Genomic DNA, 17,494 nt, shown 5'->3' on the forward strand with positions numbered 1-17,494 from the left:
TTAAAGAGAATTTCTTAGAGAATGCGAAATCAAGTTGGAAGCCGGATCTTAAGTTGGGATTGGGTATTTCCAGGTGGCATCATTACATATTCAGAGGGAATATGGACGTCGTACAGGGAATATAGTCATAATTTCTTGTGATGATTAATAGTGCATTCAGTTGTCACAGCAAAGGGTTGTCCTTTAGAAGCTAAAAGTAAATTTAGCTATCTGAACCAAATAAATTTCTTTTTGTTTTTGATATATTTATACAATCACTTAAATAAGAATAGAAAATATTTGCAATATTTTTTTTAAATTTTATGCTATTTTACCTCAGTTATAATCGATGTTTGATTCGATACCATAATTCTAATGCAATCTGCTAAGGGTATACGAATTTCAGCTTTCCAAAGATAACTATCTTTGGAAAGCTGAAATTCGTATACCTTTTTTACTAAATTTTAAAATCAGTATGTTGATTTATTAAACTTATAAAATCGAATCGTATTAAAAGTAAAGCATTTTGGCTAAGTTATGACTTATTATCTATTATTTTTATACCCTTGCAGGGTATTATAATTTCAGTCAGAAGTTTGCAACGCAGTGAAGGAGACCTTTCCGACCCTATAAACCATATATATTCTTGATCAGCATCAACAGGGGAATCGTTCTAGATATGTCAGGAAGAAATCGATTTTTTGGCCATTTTTGCAAAATTTTATATCATTAAAATTTTTGATTTTGATAAAAAATTTAATTTTCCAAATTTTTAAATGAAGTATGCAGATTTATTAACTGTAGAAAATCTTGAACAAAACAGTTTTCCGATTTAAAATTAATGCTCTTTTGGCCGAGTTATGATATTTTTAATTTAAGAAAAATCAAGAAGTTTTTTAATATAAAAAATCCGATTTTATAATACAAAATAATATTTTTCTAAGTCAAGGAATCATTTCCGACCCCATAAACCATATATATTCTTGATCAGCATTAACATGCGAATCTTTCTAGACATGTCCGGAAGAAATCGATTTTTTGGCCAATTTTGCGAAATCATTAAAATCATTAAAATTAGCAAAAATGACCAAAAATTTTGATTTCTTAAAATTTTAAATTTGGTATGCAGTTTTTTTAAATTAATAAAAACTAACACAAAACTGCTTTCCGAATCGAAATTAATGAATTTTTGGCTTAGTTATGATATTTTTTAATTGTTACCTGCAAGGGTATACAAACTTTGGCTGACCAAAGTTAGCTTTCTTTCTTGTTTAAGTTAAAGTTATATAAAGTTATTAAAGTGGTTATAGGAAAAGTAAAACAATATTTAGAAATACTTTTACTTAAATAAATCAATTCAAACAGTTCTATTAATAAGTCAACTTTAATTTAAAACAAAACAAAAAATATATGATATTAATTAAGAAAAATGAAGAATTATCCTCAACCTTCCTTTAAGCGATCATAGTAGGAGAAGACAACCAGCCAAAAGTACAGACCCACAACTGTAAGAGTATGATTTTACTACAAAATAATAAATAAATTAAGTAAATAAATCTTACTCGATTGAATTAAATCAAAGATAAGATAATTGTTGACAACTCCATCCGTGGCCACAAACACACCCTCGGCGACTAAGATAAAGAAACGGAGGCAGGACACCGAGAGATATGGGAATAGAAAACAGCGCAGCCCCTAAGCAAAAAAAATCAGGTTAACTGGAAAAATCCTCAGAATCCTTAGAACCCATGTTGACTCACCAGCAGAGCTCCAAGAAAAAGGAAAATGCAGCTGATCACATAGGCACCGCTCACGATCAGGGAAATGAATCCCAGTACAGTCTCGCCTTGGAAGAAGGTTTTAGAGTATTTTTAATTCCTTAAAGCAAAACCACCCACTCACGATCCACAAAGAACTGATCAAGGCCACGGATAAGCACCTCAATGATGGCTATCAATATGCAGCCACACTTGAGCTCAATGCAACAACAGAAATTATCCGAGTAGATCATTTTGAATTTTCGTTTTAAAAATTAAATATTTCAAGACTTGTTTAAGATATTTGCAGCCTGGCCAACTGAAAGCCGCATGAATTATGCTAAGCTGACATTCTGATCACGTTTTATGTTTCACCTGATGTGGCAGGCATAATTAATGAGGCTTGGGGCCAATTAAGGTCATTGCCAAGGTATACGCTGACCTATATATCTAAAATAAAACATTATAGTTTGTTATTTTTACAATAAAAATCATGAAATAAGAGTTATTTTCTTATTTGCGAATGAATGAATACACATACACATGCCTTCACATTATGAGCATTAGATATACATTTATTCTTGAATCTAAATAGTTAGGTTAATGTACAAGAACTGAAGCTCTTTGCGTCTTGGCGATAGCGAACTTTGATTGGGAGAATGTTTATATATAGGAGAGTAATAAGCTTAATAATAGTTAAATGCGAGGAGCCTTATTTCTAAGCCCAGTAACTGAAAAGATTATAGTCAGCCTGCAGCGGACTTTTGTCGTCTAAGGAAAGCGTCCGCCGTTGTTGAAATTATTAGGCGATGGGCGACGTATGGGTCGCCGACTGCGGGCTCGTGGTGAGAAGACGCGATTGGTGGATGGCGGCTGATCCCTCTGAACATTGCCCGGCGACGTCTCTCGCTGCCAGACGATGCGCTGCGGACGGTTGGGATTGTTGGAGGGGCCGCCGCGCATCATGGTGCGATTTCCACGACGTGTTGGCACGGCACTGCGCAGAGTGCGGAAACGCGTGTTCTCCGACGGTGAGGTGGCCTCTGCTTCGCGACCCTCCTCCTTGAAAGACAAAAACAAAAATAACAAATTTAATAATGTTAAAAATGGGTTTTAATAATGCTTCCTTACTTCCACGCCCACCGCCTGCTTCTCGCCCTCAGAGGAGACACCGTCTGCGCCCTCGCTGTCCTCGGTGGGATTGCCCTCGGCCGGATTGGACTGGTTATCGGACACCTCAGACTGACTGGTGCCCACATTAGGATCTAAATGGGACAAACAATTAGGTTTTAATTCATTTATTTGAAATATTTGATGTGATCTTACTGTCACTTCCTAGCGGCTGCGAGTCTTCGCCTTGCCCAGAAGCCATTGTTTCCTCGGCGAATGCTTCATCCGCCTCACTGGCTTCCTCAGCACCTCCAGCTTGATCACTCTCACCCGCCGCCGCCTTGCTGGTAGCATCATTACCACTGCTTTCTCCGGCCTCTCCTTGCTTCTGCGGTGAACTGCCAGCGGCAGCGCTGTTATCGCTGGGTCCTGCACTTTCGTCCGGAGCACCCTCCATGGCCACCGCGGTTCCATCGACTTCGGCAGAGTCCAAGCGGGCGGGCTGTTCACTGAAGTTGGAAACTTGCGGCGAGCTGACAATCTCCATGGAGCTGTTAAGATAATTAAAATCAAATTTTCTTTTTTGTTTTTAAAGATTTTTTAGGTTTTAAACCCACCTCTCCGAGCGCCGAGCTGCTGCCGAGGATGTGGAGGCGGCTGCCTGCTTCCAGTTTGAAGCATCAACTTGCGGCAGAGTCACTGGGTTAGAGGACTCTCCACTTCCACTGCTAATGGCCTGGCTCTGGTTATTCTCCTGCCCCGAGGCAGATGCCGCCGAGGTGGGCACTGCCGCCACAGCCTGACTATCGAGCAGCTGGCTCTCTTCCTGAGCCTGCAGTTGCTGTTCGGGAGCCTCCTCAATGTCCACCTCGTTATTGTCCTGGGCATCGGCAGCTATCTCGTTATCATCATCGGCTCCCTCATTGTCATCCATCTCATTGTCCTGCCCGTAGGAATCCTCATACACTTCCTGCTCGGCCTCACCGCCATCAATGGGACCATCGTCGGCATCGGCCAGGACATCCTCTTCATCGTCAGAGTCCACCACCTGGATATCATCTTCCTGATCGCGCTGGGATGAAGTCGGCATCTGATCCACGTCCATGCCCGAGTCGCCAATGTGTCCAGCGGATAGCTCTCCACTGTGCATTGGGCCGCGCAGCCGCTTCGTCATCTTGGGCATCTTTTCGGGCACGCCCTCCTCATTGGTGGTGGAGGAATCACCCTCAACGTCGCGCGGACGCTTAATACCCACCGAGGAGCATCCAGCCTGGGTGGTGGTCACATTGCTGCTGGAAGGGGTATGTCTGCTGTGGCTACTTACCACCGTCGAGGAGCTGCTGCTGCTGCCTGAAGTGCTGGGCTGCTGGCTTTGATTGCCGGCATCCTGCACACTCGGTGCCGTGGCATTCGGTGCGGATGTGGAGCTGGATGACGAAGAGGAACCCTCGACACGTGGTGACACCAGAGCCACCACCTGCTGCTGGGCTCCACCCACAAACAACTGGGCATCATTCTGTTGCGGATGCTGAATGCTTTCCGCCTCCTGGGAACTCTCTGCAGCGGAGGAAGCGCCCATTGGTGGAATGGCAGCCACTGCCACGGCCGCGGAACTGGTCGATGGCATGTAATCGGTGTGCGAGGATGTGGGCGAAGAGGAGGCCATCGATTCAAGGGCAGCGCTGCCAGTGGTGTGCACTTGCTGTTGAGGTGGCACCAGAGCGGTCTGAGCCGCCGCCGAGCTGCCTCCGCTGGCTGCCGCGGATGTGGTGGAAGTCGAGGACGACGAAGAAGATGAGGAGGAAGTGGATGTACTGGAACCAGCCGAGGGCTGTTGACTGGTGGGCAGAATGGCAGCCGTGCGGCTATTCTGTACCGAAATGGGACGGATACTGGCCAGCGGAGTCTCGCCTCCACGCCAGGGAGTCACCGTAGCTGACTGTTGCACCGTGGCTGATCCCGACATGGGCTTCACATTGGCAGTGCGGGGCGAGCTCTCGGAGATATTGCCCTTTTCGGCCACCGAGCTGGTCGATGGCTTGGTGGATTGCTGCGAGCCCAGCTGACGGGTGAGCTGATTGATTCTCATGTGCAACGATTCATTCTCGCGGGTCAGTCGCTGGTTAATCTCCTTATTAGAGGCTATATTCTCCTGCAGCTCCTTCTCCAGGCGGGCAATGGTCTCGTCGTAGGAGGACTTGGTGCCCGCAAATGTGGTCTCTTGGTTGGCCAAATCCGTTCGAGCCACGGTAAGATCCACCACCAGCTTATCCAACTTGGCTTTGTATTCCTGGCGCACAGTATTGGTGTCCATGTCGGATTCGTTGCGCTTCTTTAACTCTTCGTTCTCTTTGGTTATCTTTTCGTGCTCCTCCTTTAAAGCTCTCAGTTGGTTGTTCACCTCTTCCAATTCGCCGCGAATCTTCTCCTGCTCGGCAACGGTCTCCGAGCCACCAGCTTGAGCCTGCAGACCCATGTAAAAGTCTTTATAGCGCTTGGCCAGCTTGCGCAGTTGCAGCTCCTTGGTGTCCTTGTCTGCAATGGTCTTGTCCTTGGTCTCCAGCTCCTCGTTGGCCTTCATAAGCTCTTCCTCCTTCTGCAGCAGGCGGTTCTTCAGCTCCATGATATCTTGCGTCTGGCGTGTGTTGTTCTGCTTAAGGCTGGTGGACTCATCGGCCTGCTTCTTGCGTGCCTCGTCCAGCAGCTGCAGATTCTTGTTCAGCGAGGGAATCTCGGTTTCCAGGCGTTGCTTCAGCAAAGCTAGCTCCTCCTGCTGTCTTTTGCTCAGCTCCTTCTCGGTGGTAAGCATCTTGGCCAGGTGCTCCCGCTCGGCCTGCAGCCTCTTAAACTCCTCTGGATTACGGTTGCTCTTCTCCACCAGGACATTTGCACGCTGCCGCCACTTGATGGCTTCGGTGCGCAGAGAGTTGGTCTCAGCATTAAGCTCTTCGATTTTCGAGGACAGCTCCTTGTTGCTGCACTGCAGCGGGAACAACTCCTTCTCCAGGCTGCTAATGCGATCGGTGAGCTCGGTGACGCGCTGGACCAAGGCATTGCGTTCTTCACGCAAAATACGATTGCTATCGGTGATGGCATTAAGGGTCTCGATCTTGCGCAGCACCTCCTCATGCTTGGTGGCCGACACCACGTCGGTTTGGCTCTTGGCACGCTCTTGATTCAGATAGCCATTCAATTCGTCCATTTTTTTCTGTTGAATGGTGTGCTCCGTGCTCAGGCGTGCGTTTTCCGCCTTGAGAATGTCCAGCTTGGCAGCGAATAGATCCTTTTCCTTGCGCAGGAACTTGATTATCAGAAGCAACTGCTGGTTATTTCTCACCTCCTCGGCACTGTCAAGGGCAGAGGCAGAGGCATTCAGGCTCTGATCAGCATCCATCGCCGACTCATTTAAGGAAGTATTTGGCTCCGAATTTCGACTGGCTAAAGCAGTCATTTTGGAGGTCAAGGCTTCAATTTGATTGTGTAAACTTGCGTTCAGGGCATGCAGATCCGACACACGTTGCTCTGACTCTTCCCTGTCAGCCTTGAGCAGCCTCTGGGCCTCGGCATTCGAGCGCAGGAGCTCGTCATGGGCGGCTTGCAGGGATTCGCGACCAGATTTCAGCTGATTAAGCTCATCTTGCACCTTGAAGAAGTCTGCCTTAAAGCGGGTAAGCTCCTGGATGTCCGCAGAGTGCAAAACCATCTCGTTGGCATACTTCATCTCCACAGCATTAAGGGACTCGGCCAGAGAGGAGTTTTCCGTACGCAAAGTGGCAATGGTGTGGCCCGACTCCGTGAGCTTCTCCAAGGCCCTCTTTAACTCGTCTTGAGTTATCTTCAGCTGATCTGACTGGTTGGTGGTCTTGCTCTGCTCTGTGACATTGGCCAGCATCGACTCCGCCTCAAGAACAGTGATGCGGGTCTTCAGCTCCTCCTCGGCGGCTCTCAGCTTCTTGATCTCTGCCTCCTGACTGGCCACCAGCTCGGTATGGATATCATGCAGGCGCTTGATCTCGCTCTCAGCGGTTTGCGACATCTTGAAGAACTGCTCGCCATGCTCACGAGCCTTGGCCAGCTCCTTGGTAAGCGATTCAATCTCCACCGATGCCTGGTCAAACTTCAGCTCGAATTCCCTGGCACGTTTGTTGGCCAATGCAATGGGATTTTCGTTCAGGGATGGTGTAAGACTTTCCTGTAGCTTCTTGCTCAATTCATTCACCTGGCTCTCCTTCTTGGCGAGCTCTTCGCGAAGGCTTAGCAACTCGGCATGCCACTTCTCGGCCAGCTGCTTCTCCTCCTCCTTCAGCTTGATGGCCGTGTCTGTTTGTCGCTTGAAATCGTTAATGGTTTCGCGGAACTTCTCCTCCTTCTCTTGGAAGTGGCGACGTTGGGCAGCCAGCTCTCTAACACTGTCATCCAAACGCTGTTCCAAACGCTGGCGACCCTCCATCTCGGATCGCTCCAGATTGGCCTTGATGAACTCCAGATTGTTCAAGAGAAGCGACTGGCTCTGGTGCTCACGGTGGTAGGCCTCCTTTTCGATTTGCAAGCGCGACAAAGTGTCCTTGAGGATGCGGGTCTCTTGGCGCAGGCTATGAGCCTCTGAATCGGCAGCAGCATGCTTGCGATGAGCGGCCATTACCTCATCCTTTAGCATCAGCACCGTCTGCTCATGCTTTATAATGGTCTTTTCGTAGTTCTTGGTGCGTTCCTCTAGAGTGGTCACCTGCTGCTTGTAGGTCATAATGTTTTTGTGCAGCAACTCAATCTGCTCCTTCTGGAATTCAGTGGCATTCATCAGCTTGCAGTTGGCACTGGTCAGCTCTCGCACCTCCTTGCGCATGGAATCGAATTGCTCCTGGGCCAATGCATCGTTCTTGCGCTTCTCGCTGGTGTAGTAGTCGTAGTTCTCCTTCAGCGCAGCATACTTCTTGGTCTCGTCCTCCAGCCGTTGCTCCAAAGAGCGCACAACCCGCTCCAGCTTGCCTTCCTCTTCTTGTTGGGCTGCGGATTTCGTTGATGTCTCAAACGGTAATGATTCATCGAGATCCAGGCCGGAATTGTCCAGGTCCACGGCCTTCTTGCCTAGCTTTTTCTGGGCTGAAAAGTAAAACTTCTTGTAGCGCTCACATTTGGCGAGCAGCGTGGTGATAGTATTGTTCTTCTGGGCCAGCACCTCCTCCAGCCCGGCAAAGCGCTCGTTGACCTTCTTCAGGTTCTCCTCACTCTGCTGCAGCTTGAGCTTGTCATTTTCCTTCTCGTGTTCTTCTAGCACTGCTGTAAGTTCCCTGGTTATGGCCAACAATTTCACATTGTTCTCCTGCAGCTCCTGAATGGACTCAAAGGTTACCAGCTCAGTCGTGATCAGGTTATCGGTGGTAATTTCCATTCGTTCGTCGCGCTCTGACCTGTGGCGTATGCGAGGCACTCCGGACCGCAAGCAGTTCAGTTCATCTAGGAGCATGCATACCTGGCGGCTAAGATCGCTGTGCGTCTGCTTTAGCTTTTTGGCCTCCTTCTGGCAATGAGTCAGGCTAAAGGTAGTCCTCTCCAGCTCATGCTCGAGGGAGAGATTCCGCTCGGCCAACTGGTTGCGTTCCTCGGTGAGCAGAGCATGCGCCTCTGTCAGCTTTTGGTGGTCGCTTCCCTGTTTTTGCACCAAAGGAGCGCTCTCGCTGACCTCCTCCAGAATGGACTTAATTTGCAGGATCAACTGTGCATTCTCGCGGTTACGCACCTCCAGTTCTTCGCTGGTCTTGGCATACATCGAGTACAGTTCGGTCAGAGACAGATCGGAGCGCATAAGGCGACTGGCCACGGCAGCACTGGGTGCCAACTGGCAAATGGCGCTCTCCAGGGTGCGTTCCTGGGCTTCCTTCAGCAGCTCGTTTGCGTCGGCAATCTCCCTCTTCAAATCGCCAATCTTCTTATTCATTTCGTCCATCTCGACAGCATGCTCCTGCCTAATAGCCACATTTTGCGCCTCCAGCTGGGCGTATTCTTCCTGCGCGGTATTTATCATACGCTTCATTTCCGCAATGCCTCGCATAAGCTCATCGCGTTCGATCGCGGCGTTTTTCTCGGAGGTCTTACAGAGTTCGATTAGCTTCTCCTTAGCATCGGATTCTGCCACCAAGTTCTGCACATGGGTCTCTATGTCCTGGTTGTGCTTATAGACGTTGTCATTTATGTCCTCGATCTTTGCCTTTAGCCCTTCGATGACTTTTACATTATCGTCGTTTTGGTTCTGCAGAAGCTGCAGGGCGTCGCTCTTCTCCTTGAGACGAGTCTCCAGCTGCATGGTGGTCAGCGAGTGTTCGCGGCGGATGTTCTGCAGCTCAGCGTTGCTGCGGTTGAGATCGCTGCTGAGTAGCTGGATCTCTTGCTGCTGCATGGTACGTTCGTTCTCGTAGTGGCGCTCCTTGATCTCTAAAGCCATCTCCTTGCTCTGAATCTCGTCCACACGGGCGATTGCCTCGCACTTGGCCATGATGGCGCTGTTTAACTGCTGCTGGTAGTTGTGCAGGTCCAGTTTCAAACGATCCATCTCAGCCTGCTGACGCTCGATCACCCGCATCAGCGAGTCACGTTCTTCGATCGCCGTGGTCTTCTCGCTTCGCAGGCTAGTCAGGCTCTGCTCGCAACTGTTTACGGTCTCTTGGAGCTGGGCCCGTTCGGCGACCACTTGGTCCAGTTGCGTGCGCAGCTCTAATACATTCTGTTCAAAGTTTTTGAATTTAACCAGATAGTCCTCCATTTCGGCTGTGAGTTGCTCGCTCTTTTTCTCAGCTTCCTCTGCCGAATAAAGGAATTTTTATTATCATTATTTATTATTTTTAAAAATGTTATATTATTCTTTTTATATAAAACTGCATTTTTGATGATAGAAATTAATAGCTTGCTAATATATTGATTTTAGTTAGGGAAATTAAACCAAAAAAATTAAAAACAAATTTGGCGGCTATTTGAGAAATGGCACTTCCAGTGTGACCACACCGGCGGCGGACATTTGCGAAATTGCAGCGGCCATTGCTGAAATGTGCAACAAGCCAGACAATACAAAAAATGCCTCCATTCAAGCCATGAAAATATGCAAATTCGCTTTTGGTACGCCAGCTTTAATGCTGATTCCGTGCACCACAGCTTAGACACGAGTATTCGTGTTTGTGCAGGCTTTAAGCAGCGGAAAATTGAGACGCCAAGGGGGCCGGCAACTAAAGAAAACGTTAGCACGGGCCTCTTTAGGGCTTCAATGCGTATAATAAATATATGTATTCATTCGTATGTCCTGACTTTGTAGTTGTGTATTTTATTATTACTTACCCAGCCGATGGGCGGCCGCCCTCTCCTTGCAATACTCATCTGAAAATTGTTCAATGTACGCAGACAGCTTCTTTTGGATGTCTTCCGGCACGAGTTTCAGCTCGTCGGGCTGGAGAATGTTGCCCAGGGATTGTGGACCGCTGAGATCCATGTTTGTGGGTTAACTCTCGTCAATCAGTGGTCCAATTTACGGTGTGCGACAGGGTAGAATGGTTAAAACTCTTCACTTTTTGGGCAACTCGCGGACATTTACCACAATTACGAGACGCGAAAAAAAGTTGGACGGTAGAGATGGGAAACCGTCGACGGCCGGCACTATCGATTACTCTTTGCGATAGTGCAAAATTTGAAACATATTCCTGGCATCGCGACCATAATGTCCGACTATCTGGCAACTCTGCACCTTTGTTATTGTGCGTGCACGTGCGTGGTTTTGCTCGATCCCAAACTAAAAGATTCCAGCGATTGCATCTTTAAAGTTTAAACAATGCCCGCCGCCCCCGCCGCCACCAGCAATGGCAGGCCCACAGAGCCGCACAAGTCGTGGAAAAAGGTAAACGAGGAGCGCAAGGCACTGAAGCGGCAGCGCAAGCAGGAGAAACTTCTCAAGGAGCTGCAGCAGGCCAAGGAGGCGGAGGAACGCATTGCGGAAGACGCCAGTAAACCGCAGTCGAAGGCGAATCCCAATCCATCCACGCTGAGCATTGCCGTGCCTGGATCCATTCTGGAGAATGCCCAATCCAACGAACTGCGCGCCTACGTTGCCGGCCAAATAGCCCGTGCTGCCTGCATCTTCCGGGTCAACGAGGTGATCGTCTTTGACGACGTGGGCATTGCCACCGCCCGCGAGACAAAGCGTAGCTACGAACCCGAGGCGGAGGGCAGTAGCACAGGTACGGTACGCAGCAGTTCCCTGCAGTTGGCCCGCATCCTGCAGTATTTGGAGTGTCCGCAGTACCTGCGCAAGTACTTCTTTCCGCTGCACAAGGACCTCAAGTACTCCGGACTGCTGAATCCTCTGGACACTCCGCACCATCTCCGACAGCAGAGCAAGTTCAGGTACCGCGAGGGTGTCATCGTGGACAAGAAGGCGAAGGAGGGGCAGAGCTATGCGAACGTGGGCTTGCTTAACGACGTGCTGGTGGACAAGGCCATTGAGCCGGGTGTGAGAGTGACCGTGAGAATGGATCCTGCCAGTGGTAAAATATAAAATGGGATTCTTTTTAAATCTTAAAATTATAGTCACAAATCCTTTATTTCTAGAGACCAGCAGAAAGCAGCGTGGAACCCTCGTCAGTCCGGATGAGCCGCGTCGCGAGACAGGTGTCTATTGGGGCTACCAGGTGCGCATTGCCCACTCACTCTCGGAGATCTTCACAAAGTCCCCGTACGACTCCGGTTACGATGTGACGCTGGGAACGTCGGATCGGGGAACCAGCATTCATGAGGTGCCCAGCCGATCCTATAACTACAAACACATGCTTATGGTCTTTGGTGGACTGCAAGGTCTTGAATCTGCTTTGGCCAATGACGAGAAGCTGACTGTGGACGATCCAGAGCTGCTGTTCGATCACTATGTCAATGTTCTGCCCCGCCAAGGGTCGAGGACTATACGCACAGAGGAGGCCTTGCTGATAGCTCTGGCGGCGCTGCAGGAGAAGCTGCAGCCGGAGGTGGCCGATGTGGAAACGGATCTGAGCGATCTGTTGCCCAAGAGCGAGGACACTGGCGTACATGTGCGCCGAGATGTTTTGGTTAGCAAAAAGCAAAAGAAACGAAAGCTGGTTGAGGAGGAAATTCCAGAGACTCCAGCTGCTACTGAGACACCTGCTCCAAAACCAGCGCCCAAGATAGCTCGTCAGACGGCTAACCCTTTCTCGGATCCATCGGAGATCTCGGAAAAAACAGCCCCCGCGGATATTGATGATGACTTTGAGGTGGTTTCCTCCAGCCTAGTACCTGGAACGAAGAAGCTTTCGGGGTCAGATGACGACTTGAGCAGATTCGATTAAATGGAATAGTTTGACTTTTATTTTTGTAAATATACAGATCCATATGTGTGTTGCATAAAGTGGTTTCTTTTTGATTCTATTACACAAGCCGACAAAATTTTCAAAAATTGCAAAACCAAGAACTGTTCTTGGTTCCAAAAACCTGTCGACCTGTGTTATTGTTGTTTTTCCCACTAGGTTTATATATTTATCCTATATAATGTACTTTGTTGCTGGCATAACTACCTGTAATTTGGATATTGACATCAACGTGTGTTGTTCGAAATCATTTTTGCTCTAATAACTGTCTACTTACGCACTAAGTTAATACGTTTTAAAATTTCCAACGCGAATGTCAAAGCAAATTTTAGGGTTTATCCTCCGACAGACAAATTTGTTCTTCCGCTATATATCTTACATACTCTTTGATTGCTTAAACATAATGACCTATGTATGTAGTTTGTCCCTATAGGATGGACGCCCGCTTATTTACACACTTGAATATGAACATGAAGAATGCCGGAAAAGAAAGCTGTTTCGCAATCTCTAAATGTAGTATGTTGCCACATTGTCGCTGGTCATGATTAGCTATGGAATCGAGTCCTGGAATCGCGGTTCTGGCAGGAAGTCCTCCTCCAGCTCGATGCGCGTGTCGCTGTGATAACCCAACAGGGATTCGGTGTCCTCCTCCAGGTGACGAATGGGATAGCTAATGCCATCGCCGAAGCTATGTTCGATCAGGATAAATATTTAAATGTAAGTGTAACAGATCAGGTGATCAGAGTGGGGATAATGATGAATTATATGACTCGGTGCAGTGCAAAAGCAGTTGAAGTTGAAGTTGTTTCTTTCTTTTTCTTGGCAAATTAAAAACAAACCTTTGTTGCTGCTCTCGAAATATAGTTTCACATCCTTCAGTTCAAAGTTATATTTATATATAATGTATTTAGGTATAATTAGGGTTACAAAAGAATCAAACATCATATCAAAAGGTATAAAAATCAAATAGCAAAAACAGTAACTACCTAAACTACAAATTAATTAAAAGCAAACTGAGAAATGATCAAGTTTCTTGTGTGATTTGTGTTCTAAAATCTCCTAGCTTATGAAATAGTAGAAGCTCTGGAGATGGTTAGATATCTACAAGTAAAGACCTTATAATAACAAGATGAGTAAATTCAGTCTCTAAAAATTTGCAAATTTTATGATATCGAGAAAGGTTTCACATATATGGGCGTTATCCATCTTGTTATTACAAGGTCTTTGCTACAAAGGTTCGTGTGTGTGTGTTCAATGAATGAATTAACAAGTTACAAATCTCTCAACGTGATAACCATCTTAACTACCGGATTTCTCCCCATATTGCCAAGTAGTATTTGCCTTCATTTAATTTCAATTACAAAATTCGATTGATTGAAACAACGGTAAATGCTTGAATATAAATACATATGTATAAAAAACCTACGGCTAAGCTTACTCAAATGTGGCTATCGATAGTGGTGCTTGTGTGTGTGTTTTTGTGGTCCCAGCCATTAAAAATAGCCCAAGTTGTACAGTTGATGAATCGCTTCTGGAGGTAACACTTATTGGCCTACTACAAACTGCACAATGCTCTCAAATCTCTGGCAGTTTACTCGGATATATAGTACATCTACATTCTAAGGAAACGGGGATTTAATTAGCAAAACTCAAACTGGCAGATCGCCGTTGGGCGGGCGCGTTGAGTTCTTGACAGGTTCGGCTTCTGTCCGGGCATGATCCCCGACCATTTCGATGAACACGGCTCCCTCCTGACTAGACCTGGCTGCTGCTGTGATGCGGCCGCCTGCCGCCAGATCCGGTTGCTCGTCCAGCTGCTGGTCGCTGTTGCTTCTTACTTGATGAGTCGATTGGTGGTGGTGGTGGTTTTGGTGGTTAGTGGAGTCGAAGGGAATAGCGTCAATTAACTTATCTGTCGGGTTGCCATCTAACCTGCTGGACGCCGTCTCCCCCATGGCATCGTACCGCTGGACGGGCGAAGCAACCGCTGTGGTGGTGGCTGATGCCCGACTCTGGTCACTGGATGTTGGAAAGCTGTAGCCATCACCGCGACTAATTCCATATGGTTGTGAATAAGCAGAAGGTGGGGAGGGGTATTTGCGTTAAACAAAGAGTTTTAAACAGAAATATTTGTTTTGTTTGTTTGTTTGTTAGGTTTCGTTTTTAGATTTTTGCACTTTATACAGTTTAGCTTGTTGTAATTGTAGCTGTTGTTTGTTTATTTGTTTTGCTGGTTGTTATATAATTTTGCACAAAATATGTGGAGACAAATATGGAATCAACGGATCATGTGTGGCAGTGTTCAGGTTTTTAGTTAAGCTGAGTAGTAGTAGGTCTACGGCTATCAAGCGACCTTTGGCCTTTTAATATTAGTCACTTAATCCCGGAAACAAGTTAAAACTGAGCTTTAACTTTAGGTTAAATAGTATTTCATATGGCTTCTCTGGTTTATTCATTTTATTTACAAACAGAAAGAACAAAAGTAAGGGAAATGAAGTGATAATTTCGATTTGGCTTAAAGCTAAGTTACAAATGTCACAAAATGAGTTCGACAACTTTGGTTCGTTGCTTTCCGCTCTCAGTTCTTGGGGACATACAGAGTTATTTGGTTTTTCTCTTATATAAATTATAAGGTTTGATTAATCTAAATTTAGTGCCTTTTCAGCTGATTTCACACAGAGCACACATCAAGAATTGAATAAAGGTGCCTAACTACTAAGCATGAACCTTCAAAGCATGCCTTTAATTTGCCAAATTGAACATAAAGAAAGCCAAAATCAAAAATAAATAAAACAAAAGCGCACAAGAACAACAACTAAAAAGTGTGTGAGAGAGAGTGAGAGAGTTTCTAGTGCAGCTCGGATTAGTAATTGTAATGGGAATGTGAGAATGCCAACGATTTACGTAGGTGTGGAGTTACATGATCGTGACATACCTGGAGAAGACTGGCAGCAACCAGTACTGCCAGTCGTCGCCGAACACCTCGCAGAAATTGGCGAATCGTCCCAGATTATAGCCATTCTTGTCGGGGCCGCCAACGCGAAAGATGGGAGCACGAAACGACTCTAAATGGGGAAATAAACAACAAATGTCACAATTCACATTCGACACTATTTAGCTTTTGTTACTCACCCAACGTTGTGCGGTTGACAAGCACCAGGTAGATGTGGTAGCCAAACAAACTCACCAAACTAATGGCAAACATAATGGCAATGAAAAACAGGAACAAGATGTGAAAGCGTCCCATTCCGCCGCTGTTCAACTGGCCCTGTGCATTATTTTCGTACTTGGATCATTAGGTACAAGTACAATTTAAGATAAACATTTATATTAACTACTATTTATGCATGCATATAAAGAGTATAAGGTAGAACGATCGGAAACTTACGGCACCTACCTTCCAGAACTGCACAAAGTCGTGCAGCGTGGTGAAGGCCACGTACAGGCAGTAGACGAGGGCATAGCCCAGGAAAAGCACAAAGAACTTGTAATTGTAAAAGTTTACGCAATTGTTAACCCAGGGGCAGTGGTGGTCCATCTTGAGCACACAACAGCTGCAGACGCTGCAGTGATGGGCCCGGTCAGGCTTGACGATTTTGCATTTCTCACAGAACCGCACGGAACCGTTCATGGTGCTGGAAAGTTAAACATTATTAAATATAAAATGATATGTAAGGTTTATGTTCACAAAGATATCAGTTTTAGCTTAAACCCTTGTTTTTCAAAGGAAATATCAATCGATTTTAACTGATAATAGGTTAGTTTCAAGATAACACGGCTTTCTAAGGCGAAAACAGTTTTTCTAATTGTGTTTTTATCTCTAAAAGTTATTACCAAATTACAGAATGTTATCAAATGTACATAACCTTTTCATAATCGTTACTTTACAAAAAATTCGTAATAATAACTCGAATGGACTTTCTAATATATCATTGTTTTTTGATACCTTATCAGCTGTACTCTTTACGACTCCTTACCGATTTGTGACTGGCAGATTGCGTGCAAAGTTATTAAGAATGCGTTTCTGGGTCTCGGGGCTATCGGCCCTAAAGAGTCGCGTCACTTCCTCGTCCGGAATCCGCCACTGGCAAAAGATAAACAAAGGTCTCAGCATGGTATTTCTCAACATTAAGTGACTCACTCACCTGCTCGGGAATTTGGCCCACGGAGGTCATGATAGTCCGCCAGTAGGACCACATAAACAGGGTCAGGGAAATGTGGTAGAAAAGCAGCATAAAGACCATGCCAATTCCATTCTCAGAGTTGCCTGCCATTAGAAAAATTATCAATGATTACAAAAAGTTCCTGATAAAAGAAGAGTGCGCTCTTACGGATGCACAGCTCCACCACGTAGGCGTAGTAGGACCAGGCTATCACCGCAGTGATGAACAGCACCGGGATCCATTTGAAAACCGACATGCAGAAGCCGCAGGGTGTCTTCCTCCGTCGGTGGTCGTCGTTGCCCATGCTATTTATGTGGCCTATCGAATCGAGGATGACACGAGGGTCTTCTTGCGTGGGTGTGACCTCCAGCAGCTGGAGGGGATTGCTTTTTGGAACGCTGGGTGACGCTGCTATTGTGGCTGCCCCTCCTCTCCCTCTTCCAAAGATACGAACGAAACACGATCCGTCAGAGAGCTCTTTATCTGCAAGTGATTCACTGACTCCGCGAGGCGAAATTGACGAAAACTGGTCGCTGTCGCTGTCCGATAGCTTCTTCTCCTCGTTGGGCAGGCAGGTGTACGGTCAACACCTTAGCGCAGGGCCATTTTTGTCATTGTTTTAATCACTTTTTGGGCCCTTCGCCTATTTTGCATAGCCTGCTGGAGATGGGAAAACTTCGATTCTACTAGAGTAGACACTCTATCGATACCATCTATGTTTTTAATCGATACGTATATTTTTAAAATTTCCGCAGTCTGGCAACTTTTACGCATATGCAACAATTATTAGTAAGATGTGGCAAGGCCAAAAAGGTGGAAGCTTTTTTAAGCTTTTCCATTTTTAGATAAGCCAGATCTAGCCTGAAATATGCTAAATTGCCAACACTGCAAAATTCGGCCGCAGTGATGTCATTCCCGCTTTTTTCCCGTCAAATTCAGCTTTTGTCATTATTCAAATTTTGAAATAAAAGATTTTTGTCAATTTTGACAAAATTTAAAAAGGAAAAAAACAAACAAAAAATTGTTTTCCAAAAATCCGCTTATTTCTTAGCTTTTTTCCCCTGGAAGTCGGATTTTTTAGCTGTTTATTTTTGGTTATCCAGCTTTTTTACTCTGAAAAAAATGACATCAC

The 17,494-nt window shown here is 46.1% G+C and overlaps 4 protein-coding genes across 11 annotated transcripts; 1 reads left to right on the forward strand and 3 right to left on the reverse strand.

Moving 5' to 3' along the window:
* Nucleotides 1–1,344: 1,344 nt before the first annotated feature.
* LOC108082397 (uncharacterized) lies at nt 1,345–2,072 on the reverse strand. The gene is made up of 4 exons (XM_017177742.3): nt 1,882–2,072; nt 1,740–1,825; nt 1,542–1,674; nt 1,345–1,484 (listed from the first exon to the last, which is right to left on the reverse strand). The coding sequence occupies exons 1-4, from the start codon at nt 1,988–1,990 to the stop codon at nt 1,423–1,425; spliced, it is 390 nt and encodes a 129-aa protein (XP_017033231.1). The 5' UTR covers nt 1,991–2,072; the 3' UTR covers nt 1,345–1,422.
* Nucleotides 2,073–2,284: 212 nt separating this feature from the next.
* Nucleotides 2,285–10,482, reverse strand: Mgtor (nuclear basket protein megator). Its single transcript, XM_017177911.2, has 5 exons — nt 10,170–10,482; nt 3,464–9,641; nt 3,063–3,397; nt 2,868–3,001; nt 2,285–2,798 (listed from the first exon to the last, which is right to left on the reverse strand). The coding sequence occupies exons 1-5, from the start codon at nt 10,318–10,320 to the stop codon at nt 2,508–2,510; spliced, it is 7,089 nt and encodes a 2,362-aa protein (XP_017033400.1). The 5' UTR covers nt 10,321–10,482; the 3' UTR covers nt 2,285–2,507.
* A 78-nt stretch (nt 10,483–10,560) lies between these two features.
* LOC108082529 (putative methyltransferase C9orf114) lies at nt 10,561–12,240 on the forward strand. Its single transcript, XM_017177957.3, has 2 exons — nt 10,561–11,368; nt 11,433–12,240. The coding sequence occupies exons 1-2, from the start codon at nt 10,657–10,659 to the stop codon at nt 12,179–12,181; spliced, it is 1,461 nt and encodes a 486-aa protein (XP_017033446.2). The 5' UTR covers nt 10,561–10,656; the 3' UTR covers nt 12,182–12,240.
* On the reverse strand, nt 12,173–17,050 carry LOC108082530 (palmitoyltransferase ZDHHC20-B). 8 transcript variants are annotated; one of them, XR_001770989.2, is made up of 8 exons: nt 16,531–17,049; nt 16,345–16,466; nt 16,177–16,283; nt 15,588–15,834; nt 15,332–15,485; nt 15,135–15,264; nt 12,477–12,887; nt 12,173–12,406 (listed from the first exon to the last, which is right to left on the reverse strand). XR_001770989.2 is itself a non-coding variant. In XM_070283740.1 (8 exons), the coding sequence occupies exons 1-8, from the start codon at nt 16,664–16,666 to the stop codon at nt 13,955–13,957; spliced, it is 1,098 nt and encodes a 365-aa protein (XP_070139841.1). In that variant the 5' UTR covers nt 16,667–17,048; the 3' UTR covers nt 13,086–13,954. The 8 variants fall into 8 exon arrangements, 7 of the variants coding, with proteins under 7 accessions (XP_017033453.1, XP_017033452.1, XP_070139841.1 ...); XM_070283740.1 differs by lacking the exons at nt 12,173–12,406; nt 12,477–12,887 and adding exons at nt 13,086–14,036; nt 14,132–14,251 and having other exon boundaries at nt 16,531–17,048; XM_017177964.2 differs by having other exon boundaries at nt 12,173–12,887; nt 15,332–15,467; nt 16,531–17,050.
* Between the last annotated feature and the right edge of the window lie 444 nt (nt 17,051–17,494).

This window comes from Drosophila kikkawai, chromosome 2R (assembly GCF_030179895.1).
Source record: "Drosophila kikkawai strain 14028-0561.14 chromosome 2R, DkikHiC1v2, whole genome shotgun sequence".
NCBI classification, from domain to species: Eukaryota; Metazoa; Arthropoda; class Insecta; order Diptera; family Drosophilidae; genus Drosophila; species Drosophila kikkawai.

Excerpts from the sequence above, each read along its gene's own strand:
- LOC108082529 (XM_017177957.3), top strand. The coding sequence starts at position 10,657 with ATGCCCGCCGCCCCCGCCGCCACCAGCAATGGCAGGCCCACAGAGCCG. Across the intron at positions 11,369-11,432 it reads GAGAATGGATCCTGCCAGTG|AGACCAGCAGAAAGCAGCGT; the intron begins GTAAAATATAAA and ends CTTTATTTCTAG.
- Mgtor (XM_017177911.2), bottom strand. The coding sequence starts at position 10,320 with ATGGATCTCAGCGGTCCACAATCCCTGGGCAACATTCTCCAGCCCGAC. Across the intron at positions 9,642-10,169 it reads GGCGGCCGCCCATCGGCTGG|AGGAAGCTGAGAAAAAGAGC; the intron begins GTAAGTAATAAT and ends TTTATTCGGCAG. Across the intron at positions 3,002-3,062 it reads GCAGCCGCTAGGAAGTGACA|ATCCTAATGTGGGCACCAGT; the intron begins GTAAGATCACAT and ends TGTCCCATTTAG.
- LOC108082397 (XM_017177742.3), bottom strand. The coding sequence starts at position 1,990 with ATGATCTACTCGGATAATTTCTGTTGTTGCATTGAGCTCAAGTGTGGC. Across the intron at positions 1,675-1,739 it reads TTTTTCTTGGAGCTCTGCTG|GGGCTGCGCTGTTTTCTATT; the intron begins GTGAGTCAACAT and ends TTTTTTGCTTAG. Across the intron at positions 1,485-1,541 it reads CTTTGATTTAATTCAATCGA|TTGTGGGTCTGTACTTTTGG; the intron begins GTAAGATTTATT and ends ATACTCTTACAG.
- LOC108082530 (XM_017177958.2), bottom strand. The coding sequence starts at position 16,666 with ATGGGCAACGACGACCACCGACGGAGGAAGACACCCTGCGGCTTCTGC. Across the intron at positions 16,284-16,344 it reads TGGGCCAAATTCCCGAGCAG|TGGCGGATTCCGGACGAGGA; the intron begins GTGAGTGAGTCA and ends ATCTTTTGCCAG. Across the intron at positions 15,835-16,176 it reads AATCTGCCAGTCACAAATCG|CACCATGAACGGTTCCGTGC; the intron begins GTAAGGAGTCGT and ends TTAACTTTCCAG.